Source organism: Delphinapterus leucas, chromosome 6, assembly GCF_059928025.1.
Source record: "Delphinapterus leucas isolate spDelLeu-1000000601 "Yukka" chromosome 6, BTC_Dleu_Yukka2, whole genome shotgun sequence".
NCBI lineage: Eukaryota > Metazoa > Chordata > Mammalia > Artiodactyla > Monodontidae > Delphinapterus > Delphinapterus leucas.
The window spans coordinates 87,622,058-87,643,782 of NC_143134.1; the positions used below are offsets into that span (position 1 = coordinate 87,622,058).

The following is a 21,725-nucleotide window of genomic DNA, read 5'->3' on the forward strand; positions in this document are numbered from 1 at the left end:
GTGGCAGAGGATCCAGTTAATGGGCTGACGTTTAGATCTATTACCTATTCCTTAACTAAATAGCAATGTTTCCTCAGGGAAACAGTTTCAAATATTTCTTCTTTTGAATAGAAGAAAGGATCCAATGTCCAAACCCTTTCTATCACACAGGTACTCTGGGATTCTTTCCCTCCTAAAATGCACACTTCAGAGCATTACTTCATGGTGGAAAGTCTGCATTTTAATGTTTAATGAGAAGTGAACATATGGTGCTGATAACATGAAATGAATTGTTAAATTTAATCAACAGATGAACAAAAGTCACTAAGCATGGTATCCTCAGTAAATCCAAGCCCCTTGATCCTCCTATGTTATATGAAGCTGCTGCAAACACTGATTAGCAAATACTCAACCATTGCTCCTAGGGGAGGTACCAGGGTTAGGTTTCTGCAAGCGTTTGAACATAACATTTTTGTCAAATGATCAAAACATAACCTTGTTTTTTGTGTGCTTTTGTTTAAAGACACCTTATTTAATATATATTATTGGTTCGTTAACACTGGACTCATGGACAACAGCAATATAACTCATGCCTGAACAAAGTTAATTTGACACATATTTTCTCTATAAGGCACGTCACAGCCTTCTTGCCCTCAGGAATACTACCCAGCACTTCAGTACTATGTTTGGGGGCCATTTTAAACAGCAAGATCACTAATAAAGGGCACCAAAAAATGTGAAAAACATGGCACTAAATGGACCAAGAAAAGGACACTTCTTTACAGTATGAGAGCTGAAACAAGAAGGCAAAGCCTTGCCCTGTTGGATATCAGCTGAGTACATACACCTTGGGCTACTTAAATTTGTCCCTACTCTGCACATGTCCACAAATGGCCAGGAAAGCATCATGAGTATTGATTTGGGGGTTATAAATAAATTTCATCAAGTAGGCAAGTTCTTAAATATGGAATCCATGAATAATAAGGATCAACAATATCGGTACATTAAAATCAGCAACAGTATATACGGTCAAAGGCAGCTTACAGCAGAAGCAGCACTACCTTAGTAGGTGCTGGTGATACCTAAATTACAGGACAGCCATGATCCGTGGCAATGGAGATTTATAAAAAAATTTTCACATTTCTTACAAATTAATAGTACACAAGAATATGGAACCACCCCTCACCCTCAACTTACAGGACATGAAAAACCTGATTGTTTTAAAGCATTAAGGATTGCAGGTATTAGTGTCTGTTCCAGCAGCAGGTACTATTGGTGTATTTTTCACACATATTTATGTGACTTGAGTTACTACTTGCATGGGTTTTAGGAGCATCCTCCTTTCAGGTCACAATAAGGGCACAGGGAAGATAGTAAGTAATAACTCTGTCTACCTGGTGTAAGACTGCAAGTCCATGAGTTGGTTCTGAAGGAATCAGGGAACTCACACCAGCCCCTCTTCTTGCATGACTTTCAGTTGAATGATTACCTAAGGCAGCATCCTTCCAAATGTGGTTCCTGAACCAGCAGTAACTTGTTAGAAATACAAATACCTGGGGCCTACCCCAGATCCTCTGAGGGTGGAGCCCAGACATCTGTGGTTTAACAAGCCCCCCCCAGGTGATTCTCATGCCTTTAGTTTGCGAATCACTGACCTCAGGAATCTTCCTAATCACACCCAGGTCACTTTAGTAGTTAGCACAGGCATATGAGCCCTGAGTCCATGATTATATCTTGGATAAGTGAATTCATTACTGAATAATGACGCTTTAATCATATATTTCCCAGAACCAGTACAAAATAATAAAATACCTCTTTAAACTGACAGCATACTTTTAGGACATTATTTCAAAATCAATTCATATTAAAATGAATGAGTTATTGTGAAGGGTTTTAACACATGAACTATTTATTGCCCCATCCATCTATATAGGTTAATTTGAGTTAAGGAGTTTTGGGTTTTTTTAAGGCAATAGGAAAGTGAGTATTCAGGTGTGGGGTGTGTATGTAAGCAAAAGTCAGACAAAACCTGGGACTTCCCTGGCGGTCCAGTGGTGAAGGCTTCACCTTTCAATGCAGCGGGTGCAGGCTTGATCCCTGGTCGGGGAGCTAAGATCCTACATGCCTCGTAGCCAAAAAACGAAAACATAAAATAGGACCAATATTGTAACAAATTCAATAAGGACTTTAAAAGTGGGCCACGTCAAAAAAAAATCTTAAAAAAAAAGAAAGACAAAATCTAACATATTGTGGGGGTGGGATGAATTGGGAGATTGGGACTGACATATATACACTAATATGTATAAAATAGATAACTAATAAGAACCTGCTGTATAAAAAAAATCTAACATATTATACAGTGCAGGTATTATAATGAAATATGACATAAACTATTATAAGAACTTTTTCATAAGGAAATAATTAAGTTCCCAGTTATTTAAATAAATATTTATTATATTGACTGTGCTACAGCCAAGTAACTCATCGTCCACTAGAACTTGTTATTGTGAGATATGATCTATATTAAATACAAGTCAGATTTTACCAAAAGTTATCAGAATAGTAAAATAATGTGTATCGTAGTATCAAAAGGCCTTCACCTTTTTGCAGCCTATGTTCTTAGGACAAGTCCTTTACCTCTCTGAATCTCAGTTTCCGCATATGTAAAATGAGGATGTTGGATTTAGAAGGGTCTATGGTGTCTGATCTAAAATTCTACCTGAGGGCTTCCCTGGTGGCGCAGTGGTTGAGAGTCTGCCTGCTGATGCAGGGGACACAGGTTCGTGCCCCGGTCCGGGAAGATCCCACATGCCACGGAGCGGCTGGGCCCGTGAGCCATGGCCGCTGAACCTGCGCGTCCGGAGCCTGTGCTCCGCAACGGGAGAGGCCACAAAAGTGAGAGGCACACGTACCGCAAAAAAAATAAAATAAAATAAAATTCTACCTGAGATGGAAACTGAGCTGGAAATGTAAGAGTTAGCTTGAAAACTAGAGTCTCAGAGAAGAGGAAACACTTGAGGTAGAGTCAGGTACTGAGAGCCTCAGATATAGCCCTTCACTGTAGACCAGTGCAAGACTTGGATGGGATATGCAGGACCAGCAGAAATGGTGGCCTAAGGGAAGAAATACTGGGAAGGCATCAACAACAGGGTGTGAGGGAACACTGCCTTCCTATAGTCCTAGGGGAATGTATTTGAGATGATATTGATACCTAAGAAAAAATATAATTCCCGCTGGAACTGAGCCCACCTTGGGAAGCCAGCAAGATAACTGAATGATTGTCTATTGCCATTCAATTATGATTTCTTTCACATGTTGTTGACCTCATTGCCTGTCCCCTATTGCTTTTAGAGTTCGATCTCCAACCCAATTACCTGACCCAGGACTGTCACCTGCTTCCAACTAAGCTTGTCAGATCTTCCAGCAACAAGCCTTGATATTAAGCCCCAGAGATTTCACTCAGCCTTAACCATTTTGCTTTAAAGTGCAGGTTTTATTATTATCCAGGTATGGCCAGGCCAGCAGATCAGGAGATGACTGCCATTGAAAAGAGAGTTTGTTATACTCACAGTTCCCAAGAGGAAGTAGCATGCCACACCACACTGGGCCACATGGGGAAGTACCAGTGTCAGGAGGCAAAGGAATGAGGGGAAAATGTGGGCAAGAGCCTTTGTTGTGGTCTTCATTGGAAGGAATGGTGAGACAGAGCAAGCAGGTTTAGGATTGGCTGGATTGAATAATTTTGGTGGATTCTAGGGCATAGGGGCTGCCCCTAGTTGTCAGGTACATGGCCCGGGGGAGATTACGAATGGCAGATAGTGGCCTGGAGTGTAAGAGCTAGGTAAAGGAGGTGGTTGGGGAACGTGGGCATTGGACTGGTTGGTTTGCTTATGAAAGGCGCACTTGCAAGTGAGTCTTTTACTATGTCTAGGAATTAGAGCCCTGGGAAAGGCAGTCTCTCCAGCGTCAGCAAAGCCCCAGATGTCAAAACATCAGAATAAAAAGACATGTTTAATACACATCTCCAAAGGCCACTTCCCTCTGGCTATGCTCACACTCTTTAGTTGGTCCACAGGTATCACAAGACCAAAAGAAGGGAGCCTCTGCCCAGAGCAGTTGAAATCAAATACCCAAGGGATAGCTTTTACTTGGTATGGTCACATCTGCACAAGAGTATAAGACTGACTGAAATATTTATGAGACCCAGGTTTGAAACCCACTGCCCCCCGAGAATGTCATTTAACTACTCAAGACCTCTGGGTTTTTTTTTATCTCCTCGACAGTGATGATAATACTGATTAAATTTTTGTGATAACCTAATGAAATAAGGCAGGCTGGAACTATAAAGCACTATGTAATTTTTAGCATGTATAGCTATTTTTAACAGCATAAAAATAGATTGACAGGGCTTCCCTGGTGGCGCAGTGGTTGAGAGTCTGCCTACCGATGCAGGGGACACGGGTTCGTGCCCCGGTCCGGGAAGATCCCACATGCCACGGAGCGGCTGGGCCCATGAGCCATGGCCGCTGAGCCTGCGCGTCCGGAGCCTGTGCTCTGCAACGGGAGAGGCCACAACAGTGAGATGCCTGTGTACCACACACACACACAAAAAAATAGATTGACAGAGGTGAATACTAAAGTGTTTATGGGTGAAATAATACATGCGTGATCTGCTTTAAATTATCCCAGCAAACAAACAAAAAAGAGGGAGAAGATTGATAACAGAAGATTGAAAAAAAAACTGGTAATTACTGAAGCTCAGTGAGGTACATGGGAATTCATTATACAGTTCTTCTTTTGCGTATTCATGAATATTTTCATAATAAAAAAATTTAATGTAATTTAAGAGACAGGGAAAAGAAGTATTAGCCATCATTGGAGGACTGCTATTATATTCAAACCCAAACTCTATTGTACAATATTTTGCTATCATGAATCAAAAGCTCATCCTCTTTCCACAGACTCCTGGATTACTAAGGTTACTTGATCTTTTTTCAATGGTTCCAAATATCTCCAGGCTAAAATTGACTTAGTTTAATCAAATTCTTGTTATAGTCCATTTGTGTTAAGCAATGGAATTCCTAATGGTAAAACTATAATCAACATGTTATGACTGTTTCATGATGAGAGGTCCTATCCAATTAGGGAATTTACCTATCAAAGGCCCTTCACTCTCAAGAGATTTTCACTGAATAGTGATGGGGATTGCTTAATTAGTGAGGTTAAAACATCCTTCAGAAACAAGGTCAAGATGACATTTCTATCTGTGCCAAGTTGATGAAAGAATCCTCCAAATACAGCACTCAGAAATCTTGGTGTGAAAATTCCTGTAAGACTTATCAACAGAAGGAAAAGGAAAATACATTGATCTTAATGGTATCAATGGATTTTTCTTTAGGCACATTCTAGGTATTAGATTTACATAAATATTTCCATAAAGTTTCCATAAAGTGACCAACTTTTTGCTTGAGAAAACTTTTCCTCCAAATTCATTGTTCTGTTTAAAGAAATAAGAATCCATTAAAAAAAACAAAAAACTGTGAACCATAACTCTATAACTATAAAACAATCAACAGAGGAAATTTAAAAAGAAGCAATTCCCTGAGAGTCTTCTTTTCACGATATCTGTAAAACCTCTTAAAGAGATTGTAAGAAACACTGAGTTAGTCTATGAGATAGGAGATGAACAATATAAAAGACCCTTTAATCAAAATGCTGTATGCAATGACAGAGCACTTGATAATCAGTGTGTCTGCTCAAGGAAAGGAGAGAGAATGCATCTACACAAATACATCTGGTGGTATCAGACCATTCAAACTACAAAGAATTATTTCCTTTTTCTTCCCATAAAAAGAAAATCTCAATGACAAATCCCCAAAAATTCTTTGCTTCATCTGACTAAACAATTCTGCATTTCCCAATGATTCGGTTCTCGGTAGACAGCATCAACTGTCAAACCCCTCATTTAATTTTGTATACTTTAATATAGTTTTGTATACTTTAATACAGTTACAAAGATATAAAATGTCAGCTCTCTAAAAACATTTAACTGCCCAAACTAGTATCAGGATATCCAGAACATGTAAAATAAAATAAGTCACATTATTTAAGACTTGCCCACTACCAAGGCTAGTCTGCCTTGGGCAAAAGACCTCTTTACAGCCTTCCTACACTTTCAAACTTCACTTGAGTGCCAAGTGTAAACAACAGTTCAGCTAAGAGGAAGAAATGAAAGCCTCACATTTATTCAATGTCTATTTTATTCCAGGTAAATGGGTATCATAACTTTCATTGTTAACAGGGAGGAAAATGGGGTTCAGGAGCTGTTGTGCAGCTTACTCAAGTTTGAGCATCTGTAAGACGCCAGGTTTCAACACTTCATGCCCTTTCTACCTCTTTTTGCTACTTCCAAGGCCAAAACTGAGCTTCACACTACCAGCTAACTGTTCACAATATCTGCCACTTCCACCCAATCTCAAAGAGTCACAAAGCTAAGTGAGAGAATACAGACTCCTGCACTGAGGAACACTATGTTAAAAGTGAAAAAATAAAGAATGGCGGGAAGCCATCATCAAGTCTAGAGAACAGCATGAAGACCCACCTGCTCTAAATTAGTTTCAACTTCACCCATTCAGTCACTGAAAACTGACAAGGGGAACACCTTGCCTCTCACTCCCCAAGCTTATTTTTCAAATTTTAACCCCCCTCAATGTGTTTTTTGTTTCCACTTGACAAACCAATTCGTCTAACAGAAATTATAAACCCAAAATAAAATTCTCTTTTCTCAGCCTTAATTGTGAACAAACCATAAGAGCAAAGCTTTGTTTTTATAAAAGTAAAATGCATGGCATTATATGGGATCATGTACTTGACTGAAAGTACCTTGGAAATTGTTCTAAAAGCTTTAAACATTATGGAAGTGTATGACTGCATTATTATAGAACCCAGCCAACTATGACAAGCAAGTATGGTGGTAGGATATAAAAGCTGAAACCAATCATAGCCAGGAATTTTGGTTATAACGTTGAATGCCCTGGCTGCAGGGTTGCAGCCTAGAAGAATACCACCCAAGGCCAAGTGACTGCAGAAATTGCAGCTGCTCAGCCCAACATCTTCTAAGAGAAGTCTTAGAAGCCCACTGCCCCCTCTTTTCAAAGGGATTAACTGAAAGCCCAGCTTGCATTTTCACCAGGAATATCCAAAGAACGCATCTCTGGCCATCCATTCTCTCTTCCCTTCTGCTTGGTACTTCTGGACCCTTGACCCATCCCATCCCTACCCTACCCCATCTAAACCCATGAACTGAGCTCTATGGAAATACTGCTCCATACACCAAATCCTCTATGAATTTATCTGTTTCTTTGCTTAATCCCTCTACCTTGCCTTAAGGGAGACCCTTGCTGCAAATACTTTCCCACACCCCTCACAAGTGGAGACTGTTCATTCTCTCACTGTCATGTAGCTCAAAATCAGGACAGGGAGTTTTTGTCCTCTGTGCTCCCCATCATCACTTGCCAAAAATTATCACCTCCCCTCACATCATGCATGACAGCTTCTCCCCTTCCTCTTAGCTGTCACTTACCACCCTTGCAGTTACACGTCAATCACCACCCTTCATGAAGGACTTTAGTGCACAATCACAGTCTTCCTCTTCACCCTAAGTCCTGCCAATATCCTGGGGGACTTCAGTAGCCAAGTCGATGACCCATCTAACACCTTAACCTTGGGTTCTTGACCCCATAACTTAGACCCTTGTCCTCTGCAGCCCATCAGCCACCCACTCCATTAGTATGGCCTTGGACCTTTTCTTTCCAGCTTATAACTACTTTTCTACCTACTCCCATTGAGACCTTCTTCCACGTCATCAGGACCTCCAAATATCTGTCTTCTTTGCTTTCACTCCTAACATCAGCCTTCTAATTTCTTCATTTTATCCTTTTTTCCCCAAGGCCAGATGGCCCATGTTTATTTACATGTGAAATGTGTTTAGCGCAGTTATGATGAATGTAGTGATAACACCTGACAGCAGCAAGACCTTTTGGGGAATCAGTGTTGACTACAGTATATCATGCAAGTATCTACATATATACAAAAGACTCACTTTGGGCTTCCCTTGTGGCGCAGTGGTTGAGAGTCCGCCTGACAATGCAGGGGACACGGATTCGTGCCCCGGTCCGGGAAGATCCCACATGCCGCGGAGCGGCTGCGGCTGGGCCCGTGAGCCATGGCCACTGAGCCTGCGCGTCCGGAGCCTGTGCTCTGCAACGGGAGAGGCCACAACAGTGAGAGGCCCGCGTACCGCAAATAAAAAAAAAAAAAAAAAAGACTCACTTTATTCTCTTAATACTTAAATCCCATGACCTACCATTTCACCGATAATCTAGCCAGTATCCCAAAGTCCTGTCTCACTTGTCTGTCATAGTCAGAATCCACATAAATTGTTATCCATGTTCTCTGGCCTTGCACTGGAGCAAGGTACACAATATACTTACATTTTAAACAAATGATCAGCAACCTGTTATATTTGTCTGGCCAACACACTACACTCTCTGAAATGGCTTTCAAACCTATGTCACTCATCTCTAGACATGTCCTTAGAGCTCCAACTTCCCTTTTCCTCATAGCCAATGACCTTGCCTCCTACCTCATGCTCAACACTCCACTACCATATCCTTCCACATATTCTTTCAACTTTCTCCACTCCTCCTACATTAGTTGACCACTTCTCTTCCTTTCAAAAGCTAATTCCTAATCTTTGGATCCCATTAACTCCAGCCTTTTCCAGAACTATATGCTGTCATCTATACTTTTTCCATCTTATATATCCAATCCTTCTGTCTGAAATGGATCCTCCTCACCAGAATTTGAACACGTTCAAGTTTCATCAATGAAAAACCAAAAGGTTCCTTTGACCTCACGTTCCTATCCAGTCATCACTTTATCTTTCTTTCCTGCCCTTGTAGATAAAATTGCTATTTTCTATCTCCATTTTCTTATGCCCCATTCATTCATCATTTCATGCCAATGTGGTTTTTTACTCTGTCACTCCCCCAAAATAATTCTCATGAAGGTCACTAATGATTGCTAGTAGCTAAATCCAACAAACATGGATTTTATATACTTTAAGCAGCACAGGACTGTTAACCACTGCCTATTTCTTAAAATGTTTTATTCTTTTCATTTCTAAAAGACAAAACAAAAAACAAAAAAAACCCCATATTCTTCTGGTTTTCCTCATATCTCTTTGGCTATTCCTTCTCACTCTCTTTTGCAGACTCAGCTTCTTCTATCTGATCATTGACTATTGGAGCTTCTCAAGGCTAAAGACAAGATCCTCTTCTCCCTTACACCATAATATCTCTCTGGATGTCAACCATGGCCATAGCTTCTCCAACTTACATCTCCAGGCAGATCCTGGTCTGAGCTCCAGAGTCCTATATCCTTATACCTAATCTCCACTGATATATCCCAAAGCCCTTCAAACTGAGTATAGCCAAGAACACACTCCAAATTTTCCTCCTCAAATAACATTCATTTCCAAGTTTTCTCTATCTGTTCATAGAAACATTATTTGCAATAAGCCAAACTGGACAACCTAAATGCCCATCAATAATAGACCTGATAAATACAAAAAGTGCGATGTATCAATACAATGGGATACTATACATTAATTAAAATGAATACACCATAACCATATGCTTTAACAACAGTGCATCTCACAAACAATATTAAACAAAAGAAACAAATCACAAAATGATATAAATAGAATGATTCCAGTTATAAAAAAAATTTTAAGTGGCAAAATTAAGCTATTTTTAAAGGATACATATATATGTGGTAAAACTATAAATAAAAACAGGGTGATGGTTCTCACAAAGGTCAGGCCATTGATGGTCTCTATTACAGAGGCACGGTGACGGACACAGAGGCTTTTTATGCAATAAATGATATTACATTTCTTAAGACAGGTGATAGATATATGAGTGATTTCCAATTAGTCTCCGTACTTTACAGTTATCTTTTAAATTGTCTGTGTGTTACAAATATCAGTCTATATACAAGGAGTTTTTCAAATACACACAATTTTTTAAAAGGTAGAACTACAATCTCATTTAAATGAAGTTCAAGAAAAGGTAAAACTAAGCTATGATGATAGAAGAGAGAAGAGTGGTTACTTCCAGGGGAGGGAGAAGATTATAACTAAAGAGGAACATGAAGGCCCTGTCTGGAGTGATGGAAATACTCTATATCTTTTTTTCTTTTTTTTTCAGTACGTGGGCCTCTCACTGTTGTGGCCTCTCCCGTTGCAGAGCACAGGCTCCGGACGCGCAGGCTCAGCAGCCATGGCTCACGGGCCCAGCCTCTCCACGGCATGTGGGATCTTCCCGGACTGGGGCACGAACCCGTGTCCCCTGCATTGGCAGGCGGACTCTCAACCACTGCGCCACCAGGGAAGCCCGGAAATACTCTATATCTTGATGTGGGTGGTGGTTACATGGGTATATACATATGCAAAAATTCACTGAGTTGTACACTTAAGACTTGTTCATTTTACTCCACGTAAATTATACTTCAATAAGAAAGAAAAAAGAAAATTAAATAAATAAAATTCATACATTAAATATGATTTATATAAAAAGGAAAACCTGGATGTACTTCAGCACAGTATTTTGAAAGTTCCATCTTACCAAATCATAGCCTAAACCAGAGGTGGGAGAACTACGGCCCCTGGACCATCTTGTTTTTGTAAATAAAGTTGCATTGGAACACAGCCACACTCATTTGTTTACAGAGACTCTATGTTCTTCAAAGCCTAAAATATATACTATCTCATGTTTTTCAGAAAAAATTCACCAACTCCTGACTTAGTCAATAGTTCATAACTTTTTTAGGAATTCATGACTGTCTCAAAGAATCCAGTGAAAGCTATAGATTATCTACTCAAGAAAACACACAGCTTCTTAAATATAAAACGTTATTCAGGAAAAAGAATATATATATGTATAATTGAGTCACTTTGCTGTACGGCAGAAATTAACACAACATTGTAGATCAACTATACTTCAGTAAAAAATTTTTTCAATGTTATTCATAATTTCAGGAAGTTCACAGACCCTCTGAAGCAGTCACTAACCCCAACTTAAGGCTTTCTGTCTGAGGTTTTCATCACAAATTACTAAACCACTCTACTGAGAACAGTCCACAGGTTGGCTTTCTTTTCTTTGAACAACAAATGATTGAACTTCCATTTCACATTCTTGTTCGCTCCACGGAACTACTCATAGTTATAGCCAATAACAAAGTTGCCCAGGTCACAATATCCAGTCCTGTATCAATCGATTTATTTTGTTCTCCATCTAGGTGACAGTCTATATGCTACTTAGCCTTGAGAAGTCTTTCTGAAAATGTGATATAATTTGGTACCAAGGGAGACCAAGAACACCAGAAGTGATGAACTGCCAGTCCCTAGCCTTAATACTAGAAAAAAGCACAAAACAATGGCTTACAGACAGAGGAGTGAGCAGTGTCACATTCACATATGAAGAACATTGGTACGTTTATTCAATAGACCAAAAATGTACAGGAAGAATACAGACCAAGAATATAGAGGAAGTAAACATTTGTGGACCAAATGATGGAGTGTATGTGGATGCTGTGAGCTCTTTCACAGCAGGGCCATTTTTGTTCAGCTACTTAGTCCCTGCAGTGCCTTGCACGTTGTAGGAAACTAATAAGCAATTTTAAAATGGATAAATTAAACCAATTTATAAAAACAAAGTCATGATTTTATAAATGGTTTAGGCTTCCTGGGAGCAATATGATAGTTTTATTTATTTTGCATCACAGAAAAAGACAATTATGAGTGCGGAACAGTCCCTATGTTTCTGTAATTCTGATTTCTTATTAATGTGCTCACAACATATATCAAAGGTCTAGTTGGTGGGAGGCTGGCCAACTTATTAGCACCATTTATTGTTCTGAAAGAAAGCATTCACAGAAGTCATTTGATGAGGACAAAGCATGTTTTGACCAATTCCAGAATAACAAAAAAAGTCTTCACACAAAACAGACACGGCAGCCAGCATGATCTCTGATCTAATGCTCGTTCTTCAATTTTTCATTACTGCCTTCCTCACTGCTGTATGAACAGTGGGTGGCATTCAACAAAAGCTGATTAATGCTGAGATTTCAAATTGCTGAAAATTGAAAGAATGTGCCCCATGCTGACAATTTGTTAATCAAAAAATTGTCATTTCTACCTCCATGCAAGCTTTAGCCCATCTAAATTTCTTCCCAGATGCAACGTTATATATTCCCCTTTCAATGAGATTCAATGCATTTTTCCTAACGGTGAAAAGATTTTATGGGCTCATCAAGAGGCTAAATCTCTCTAATTCCAAAGAATCAATTTCCAAAGTGGAGGGAACATATTTTGTCCATATTTGCTACTTCTTGTACCAAGTTGATAAGAATCCACAGATTTATGTGGACACTGAACTCTTACAAGTTTATCAAAAAAGAATTTTGTTGCTTACCAATTATATTTTGAAAGAAAATTAAATGTTTGTATTGCTTTCTAGTAGTTAGCATTATTAAGGCCTCGGAGCAATTGGCACACATCAGCCTGCACAAAGTGGCCATGATCTCAATGTGGACAGGTGACAACTATCAGAACAACCATATTTAGGAGGCAGAATGGACTCAAAGAACACAAAGAAGACAGTAGGCCCTGGGGCTCCTAAACCACAGGGAACTTGGGTCAAACTCTCCTGGTTGTTCTCATCACCCTTTCTCTCTTGACTTGAGGTCAAGGACACTTCCCTCCCCCATAAGGGTATACCAATGACTCATTCCAAAAAAATCCCTCCCCCCAACTCTTCAACCTCCACTTCTCATACAGGCTGAGGCTAAGTGTTTGCCATCCTGCAAAACTAATATTATACTCTCTTAGCATGTCCTATATGGGTGGCCTACCATCTTGAGTTAGAATGAAGATGGGGGTACTTGTCTCAAACCTTATATTTTAAGGGCACCGCAGAACATGGGATTTTAAAGCCTAGGGTGTGTACAAAGAGAGAAGTCAGAAGAGAAATGTGACCACAGAGCCAGGATCTTAAATGTCTCCACCTTCAGTGAAAGAATAAACTATGATTGCCCCCAAAAAGGAGACACCACAGAAACTGCCCATCTCCCCTGAGTATTTATGGTAATCATAAGTTGGCCTTCACACTGATTTGTGGCCTAAATTTATATCACCTGTTTGGTATGAAAAGCCATAAGTCCAGAATTTCTTTTAAAGTGATTCTGGGTTAGTAGTGTTCCAGGAACCAGGAAGAAGAAAAAGCAAATCCTTACTGGAGAAATGTGTGTTCACCCAGTCCTCCAGGTGTTTCCAGGGGAACTTGAAACATAAGCTGACACTTAAAAAGTCAAACCACTAGAGGAAACAAGGCACCATGAGCAAGAATTACCAGAAACAAGCAGCAAAGTCAGATGGGCAAAGCCTGCAGATATTGGAGTTTTTAGGTACAGAATATAAGATAAGAATGCTTATTAACACTAAAGAAATAACAGACAGCATTGAAAGTATGAGCAAATAACAAGAAACTATCAAAATTGTTTAAGCAGATTTGAAAAAGAAGAAAATTTCTAAGAATGAAATGTAAAAATGAAAATTTAAAACAATTGATGCATTAAATGGCAAATTGCATGTGATGGAAGAATTAATGAACCAGAAAAAGATCTGGAGACAATATGCATAGTGCAAATGTTTATAAATGCTAACAATTCTTCCAAAATAGCTTAAAGTGGTTTTTTTATAAATTTATTTATTTTATTTTAATTATTTTTGCTGCGTTGGATCTTCACTGCTGTGCGCAGGCTTTCTCTAGTTGTGGTGAGAAGGGGCTACTCTTTGTTGCGGTGCGCAGGCTTCTCATTGCGGTGGCTTCTCTTGTTGCGGAGCACGGGCTCTAGACGCGCGGGCTTCAGTAGCTGTGGCGTGTGGGCTCTAGGCGTGCGGGCTTCAGTAGTTGTAGTGCACAGGCTTAGTTGCCCCGTGGCATGTGGGATCTTACCGGACCAGGGCTCAAATCCATGTCGCCTGCATTGGCAGGTGGATTCTTAACCACTGCACCACCAGGGAAGCACCAATAGCTTAAAGTTTTACAAAGAATTTAATATGAAAATTTCAAAGAGAATTTTTGATGAGAAAATAATCCTATTGATAAATATTTTTTAGAAAACCAAACAGGGAAGAATGAGAATAAAATGTTTACAAATAAAATAAGGAACTGGGGCTTCCCTGGTGGCGCAGTGGTTGAGAGTCCGCCTGCCGATGCAGGGGACACGGGTTCGTGCCACGGCCCGGGAAGATCCCACATGCCGCAGAGCGGCTGGGCCTGTGAGCCATGGCCGCTGAGCCTGCGCATCCGGAGCCTGTGCTCCGCGGCGGGAGAGGCCACAGCAGTGGGAGGCCCGCGTACAGCAGAAAAAATAAAATAAAATAAAAAATAAGGAACTTCTTTCATATATCAGAATATTTAATAAAAATATATAGAAAAACAGGATATTAGCACAGTAATTGACAAATTAATGTAATAGAATGGATAGTCATTAAATATTTTCTGATGAGGATGAAAACTTACTATATGTTAAAGAAAGCATTCCAAACCAACCAGATACCATTTAGAAACATTTCTAATACTATCTGGCAGGTAGTATTAGAAAATTGGCCCAGCTCACAGAAGTTATGCCAAATCCTCACCTTACCCTGGTGACCAAAATAAGAGTAAGAAGGGACTTTCTGGGTTGTCTAATATTTAACTATAACATTAAATCTCTTTTCCCCAGTAGCCAATAAAATGAACAACAGAAACAAGAAAAAAAATTGAAAATATCTAAAACTCTTCAGGGGCAACCCAACAAAGACAAGAGTCATTGAATGCAATAAATTTCAAAAACTTTTGAAAGGAAAGGAACAGATTCTGGATCAGAGAAGGATTAGTATGACTTGGTTTCTAACCCCCCGCCAACATCCCCAGAATTCATGCTGTCAATAAAATGCTGAGAATTTTCAGCAATCCTCCAATTATGAAGAAAAGCAAAATAAATTATGTATAATGACCATATAAATTATAAGTAGATGACTTTTCCTTGAAAATATAAAAGGAAGATTGAAAAAAATTAAACATTAATAGTAGATAATTGGGGGTGTTAAGAATACATATAATTTTGTTTTTTGTACACTTTTAGTTTCCAAAGAACAATATCCAATAACATCCAAGAATAATATATTCCAAAAAATAATAAATATTTAAGTGTGGAAAGAATACAAACATGTATTCCACAGAAGAATAGAGGCAAATAATCAATAAACAAATGTTCTAATAAATGTTCAACTTTGCAGCAAAGCAAAATGATGATGTATAACTCAAATCTATCAAAGAAGGAAATTTTAGTTTTTTAAATTTTATTGTATATATTTTTTTATACAGCAGATTCTTATTAGTTATCTGTTTTATACATATTAGTGTATATATGTCAATCCCAATCTCCCAGTTCATCCCACCACCACCACCACCACCCCACCAGCCCCGCTTTCTCCCCTTGGTGTCCATATGTTTGTTTTCTATATCTGTGTCTCTACTTCCACTCTGCAAACCGGTTCATCTGTACCATTTTTCTAGATTCCACAAGTATGCGTTAATATATGATATTTGTTTTTCTCTTTCTGGCTTATTTCACTCTGTATGACAGACTAGATCCATCCATGTCTCTACAAATGACCCAATTAAAGAAGCAAATATTTTTATTTAAAGTTATAATAGTGCTCAAAGCTAGCAAAATGAGGTTAGATTACATTTTCACATTCTGTTGGGATGCATATTGTTACCTCTCTATAGAAAGCTATTTTGCAGTATTTATGTCCCTGCCCTTTGATCCAATAATTCCACCTCTAAGATTCTATCTTAAAATTTTCATCATATTACACATAATAGCAAATATTTAGTAATTATACAAATATCTGTTAGTGAAGTTGCACATTCGTTTTATGGAACAATTAAAAATTATTTTCACTACAATGAGGTACCACCTCACACCCATCAGAATGGCCATCATTAAAAAGTCTACAAATAACAAATGTTGGAGAGTGTGTGGAGAAAAGGGAACCCTCTTTACTGTTAGTGGGAATGTAAACTGATACAGCCACTATGGAAAACAGTACGGAAGTTCCTCAAAAAACTAAAAATAGAGTTGCCATATGATCCAGCAATCCCACTCCTGGGCGTATATCCAGGCAAAACTATAATTTGAAAAGATACATGCACCCCTATGTTCATAGCAGCACTAGCTATGAACACAATAGCAAAGACATGGGAACAACCTAAATGTCCATCGACAGATGTATGGATAAAGAAGATGTGAGATATATATATATATATATATATATACACAGTGGAATATTACTCAGCAATAAAAAAGACTGAAATAATGTCATTTACAGCAACATGGATGGACCTAGAGATTATCATACTAAGCAAAGTAAGTCAGAAAGAGAAAGACAAATACTGTATGATACCACTTATATGTGAATTCTAAAATATAACACAAATGAACATACCTACGAAACAGAAACAGACACACAAACATAGAGAACAGACCTGTGGGTGCCAAGGCAGGTGGGGAGAAAAGGATTGGGAGTTTGGGAATAGCAGACGCAAATTAGTATATACATGATGGATAAACAACAAGGTCCTACTGTACAGCGCAGGGAACTATATTCAAGATCTTGTGATAAACCATAACGGAAAAGAATATGAAAAAGAATGTATATATATGTATATATACATATATATATGTATATGTATAACTGAGTCACTTTGCTATACAGAATTTACACAGAAGTTAACACAACATTGTAAATCAACTATAATTCAATAAAATTGTTTAAAAAAAGAAAGTATCATCAAGGAAGACTTACCTTAAAAAAAAAAAAAAATGAGGGCTTCCCTGGTGGCGTAGTGGTTGAGAATCTGCCTGCCGATGGAGGGGACACGGGTTCGAGCCCTGGTCTGGGAAGATCCCACATGCCGTGGAGCAACTAAGCCTGTGTGCCACATCTACTGAGCCTGCACTCTAGAGCCCGCGAGCCACAACTACTGAAGCCCGCGCGCCTGAAGCCCATGCTCTGCAACAGGAGAAGCCACTGCAATGAGAAGCCCGCGCGCCGCAACAGAGTAGCCCCCGCTCTCCGCAACTAGAGAAAAGCCCGCGTGCAGCAACAAGGACCCAACGCAGCCAAAAATAAATAAATAATTTTTTTAAATGATGTTTTCAAAAGATATTTAATGGATTGAGAATATTCTGTGTACTTAATGAAAATAAATGCCACAAAACTATCCTTGTGATTATGGTTTTGTTTTAAAAAACTTTTTTTCCACACATAGAATAAAGACTGAAAGGAAATCTATAAGATGTACACAGTGCTCATCACTGGGTAGTAAATTAAGGGCAATTTTAATTTTCTTTAATTCTGTATGTCCTAATTTTTTTTAATCCTTATTTTTTTAAAAATAAGCATGGTACTTAAAAATCCTTATGGATTTAAGAGTGAATTTTCAACAAATAGATAACAAGTAAAATAAAATGTGGATATAATAATCTGAGGTCTAGACAGAAAAGAACTGTGTTCTCTTAAAGATAATGAATGAAATTTCTTTGTTACAAAAACCACTATGCCTTCAACAGGACTTGAACAGAAAATCTACAATTGAAGAAATGCAAATGGCAAACATATTTAAAGATAAAACCAAATAACCAAAGACAAGAATAATAAAGCAATCTTACAAAAGAAAAAAACTTCTTCTTTTCCCTGTCAAATAAGTGAAGTTCACTTTGTCCCTGTGCCTCAACTCCCCACCTCGTCTCAAAGAACAGTGACTGGCAAGGTTATGATGAAGAGGCATTCCCTTCCACTGTTCATGGAGTACACATTAGTCCAATCCTTAAAAACATTTGGAAATGTAAATCAAGATTTAAAGTGTTTTTTTTTCATGTAGTTAGACCCGGAAATCCCACTCTGGAGAATCTAGCCTAAATAGTCATTAAAGGGGAGATGGAAATCTCTGTGTAAAAAGATGTATCATTGGGGCAGCATTTGCTTCAAAATATTAGAAACATCCTAACTGTTCAAAGCTTATGATGCTAACGGCAAGTTTTTAATAATGTAGGAAAATATTTGCTAAAATTTGAAAGAGAAAAGTAGGTACAACTATTCAAAAAATTAACCTATGCATCAGAAACAATTAGAAGCAAATATATCCAGATAGTAAAACTTTTAAAAAAGAAACAAGAAAAAATACACTGGAACTTTTCTGAACCACAGCATTGGTATTAATATTCCAGAGTGAATAAAGGTGAGATTTGAAACTGTGGCAACAGGGACCATTTTGGAATTCCCTGCCAAGACTTCATTTCTCGTTTTATCTTTCCATTTAATGCTGACTTATGTCAAAATTGTTCAAGGGCTAGGATTCAAAAGACTTGAGATAATGCAGAGAAACCACAACCTGTTGCCAACTTATGTAAGAAATGTTGGCCTCCTTAATTTACTTGTATACTTTGCCAATCAGAATTGGATTTGATGAGGTTTTTATTGGCCAGCTCCAGCCTTTCTTTATCATAGGGGCCACACTCCTTGGTGTGTTTTTCTGCCAAATAAGTTATTACACAATTCACAGGCTGTTGACGTTGGGAGGATTCATGGTGTTTCCCCAAATTATTTCCTGCATTGTGCCAGATCCTGAAGGTGTAAAAAGTATTCTTTCTTTAAAAGCTGGTTAAGGAGACAAGGTTATCGTTATAGAAATATTAGGGAACAGTATGTGCCACAGGCATTCAGAGAGGGGGGACAATCAATGTAGGCTGGAATAAAATAATTAAAGTAGCATTTATTGAGCACATACTAAATACTAGTCACTAAGCGTCTTATATACATTATCTTTTTAAATTTTCACAACAGCTCTCCACAATAATCATTATGACCCACACTTTATAAATAACTTGGGCTCAGAAAATATATAACTTTCCCAAATTCACGTAACTAATAAACAGGTCTATATGAGTCCCACCCTTTCCCCCCTACTACTCAAAGAAGGCTTCAAAGAGAAGTAAGAATTTGAGGGGAAAAATGAGTACTATATCAATAGGTAAAAGGACAGGTAATCTGTAAACAAATTATAATGTATCCAATACTTCCTCCTCATAAGTTGGCCAATTACTTACATCAGTTTAGTAGAATATTTTTTCTGCTTATAAAGTAGAACGTCTAAGCATCAAAATAACCACAGGATCAAGCAAATATCTAGAGTCTCTCAGTTACTCTTTCCAAAAACATAATATAAACTGATTTTTATGATTCATGATTTATAAAATAATAAGGAAGTGAGTTGATCAAAGTGAGGATGTTTCAAACAGATTCTTGAGAATACATCAGACTTCCAGTTCACGTTGGGGTCATCATACACCATATTTTTTAACACATCATCACATCCAATGTACTATTCAATTAGACTTTCCCAGGCTGATGGTGTTGGGAAATTTTATTTTTAAAAAAAAAAAACAAAAAGTTGAAGAGAAGGCAGTAGCCTTTCTCCAGAGGGAGTGACCAAGAGAAAAATTCTGTTTGTCCAGGGGTTGTTTATGCACAGAGCCTACACCTTGGTTTTCACACTGGGTAAAACTCACCAGACTCCTTTGGAACAAAGGAGAAGCAGACTCAAATAAGAAGCAGACTTAAATTAGTGGAATGAAAATCCACCACCCACCGAATCAATTCACCTCACAAATACGGAAGAAGCCCATACTGCTGTTCATGAAGCTTCTTTCTAGATGGTTTCTATAGGTGTAGGAGCAGCAGCAGCTGCCCCGAGAGACCAGACATGGATCTTTGATGCCACCTTATTTGAGGATTCCACATGCTCTCCCTTGATGAGCCTTCAGGTTACAGAACTCAAACCTCATCAGACCCTTAGGAATCCTGTAAGTCTGGAGTACCTTCCTGCAGGTGCCATCTGCTACTGGTCATCTTACTGTAGTGGGTGGAATTTCTCTCCCCAAATGTGGAAGAATGACAGTTACTGAAAATACAGCTATTTGACGATCTTTCCAGAACGATGGGGGGAAAGCATGGCATCAACTCTTTCAGCCCAAGACAGTGGAAATCAAATCACGATGGGAAAGTCTCTAGTTTTTTGTGATTAGCTTTGAAGTTCTGAACAAGAGGAGAAAAGGAAAATGTTTTCAAGATGTTTCCTTGAGTTGTGCTATAACACAAAGAACACTATGCTTGAGACTGGAAGGTCTAGCTTCTATAACATACTTTGTGTCACTTAGCAGGTCACTTAATGTCTCTGGGCCTCATTTTACTCAACTGACGAATATGGATAATGCCTACCTCAATGAATGCTTGATGAAAACACCAAATAATTAAATACAAATACAACAACAGAACATACTCTGTAAGCTAATAGGTGATATAAAAATGTTAAGGTACATGTAAATGAGAAATTTATCGTTACTTACCTATTCCCATGCTTTTCAACTAAAGCTTTAATGGCTGTGTCTGTAATATGGCATACACTAATGGAGAGTCCTTGAAGGCTGAAAGTCTACCAAAAAAAGAAGTATCTCAATAACATCTTTAGTTTAAAAAAAAGATTAATACCAAAAGCTCACAGTTTATTAGTTATTCAAATAACCACAAAATTATCTAAAGAGGATTTTGTTTTGGTAAACAATGCACTTTAATTACATCAACTTTGGAGGGCTCAGTAAGTCAGGCACATATATAGCTTTGTTTCTTGGATTTCTTTTCTGTTGCTTTGATTTTTGTCTTTGTAGAAAACATATTTTTATTTCAAATTATTTTATCAAGGCTTTGATTGTGACCAAAGAATATGGTTGTGTAAGGGATATGGAATGCTCCTTAAGTGGCGTGGCCACTTCAAGTATAGTTTCCATCATCACCACCATGTTATTCGGCCAAGAATAGTTTCCTAGGAAGATAAATTAAGGAAAACATACAGTGACATCATGATCATTATACAGATTCACTTTGCTTACCACCAGGCCAAGCTTCAGTCAGAAATTGACAAAGAAATGAAATATAGTGAGTCTTACATAGCATTTGGTTTTAGATTTATCACCAAATATAATGGGACATAAAAGTGACAGTGCTTTTATATGATATACTTCTTCCCACTGGATGCACAAAATCAGAAAAGCTGAAAGAGAATCTTACCTGACACTCACAAATTTACACCACCAGTATGTATTCTTTGTGAACACGAGGCTCAACTCTAAAAAGCTGGCACTTTACTAAAACATGGAGTTGATTTAATATAAAGTCTTTATCTTAAAACATCCTACAGGGAAGCTTTTTACATTGAGAAGAATGATCAGAGGACCCTTGATAAAGTTACATGTCATAGAAATGGTTATCCTACATTAAGGCTTGAAGCAAAGGAAGGAAACTGAAGCAATAGCCCTGGAGATGAAGACTTCCCCTCCCCATCAGGCATGCCATCTGCCATTTTGAAGCAGGCTGTGGAGAGCCAGCAGATTCACCATTTTCATTACACAGGTAGTTGGAGAAAATTATTGCTATCACTCAGTGCAGCCATTTCCTGGTTTTCATCTCTTATTTACATGTCGACACCCTCAACAACGAACTTCTGTTTTGC

At 38.3% G+C, this 21,725-nt stretch overlaps 1 protein-coding gene across 1 annotated transcript in view; it reads right to left on the reverse strand.

The window, feature by feature from the left end:
* Positions 1–20,575, reverse strand: part of LOC111188033 (uncharacterized) — a 63,519-nt gene extending 42,944 nt beyond the window's left edge. The window contains exons 1-2 of the mRNA XM_089912637.1: positions 20,566–20,575; positions 18,603–18,692 (exon numbers count right to left, since the gene is read on the reverse strand). Of these exons, the coding sequence (XP_089768763.1) occupies positions 18,603–18,692; positions 20,566–20,575 (100 nt within the window). The remainder of the gene's footprint in view (positions 1–18,602; positions 18,693–20,565) is intronic.
* Positions 20,576–21,725: the final 1,150 nt, after the last annotated feature.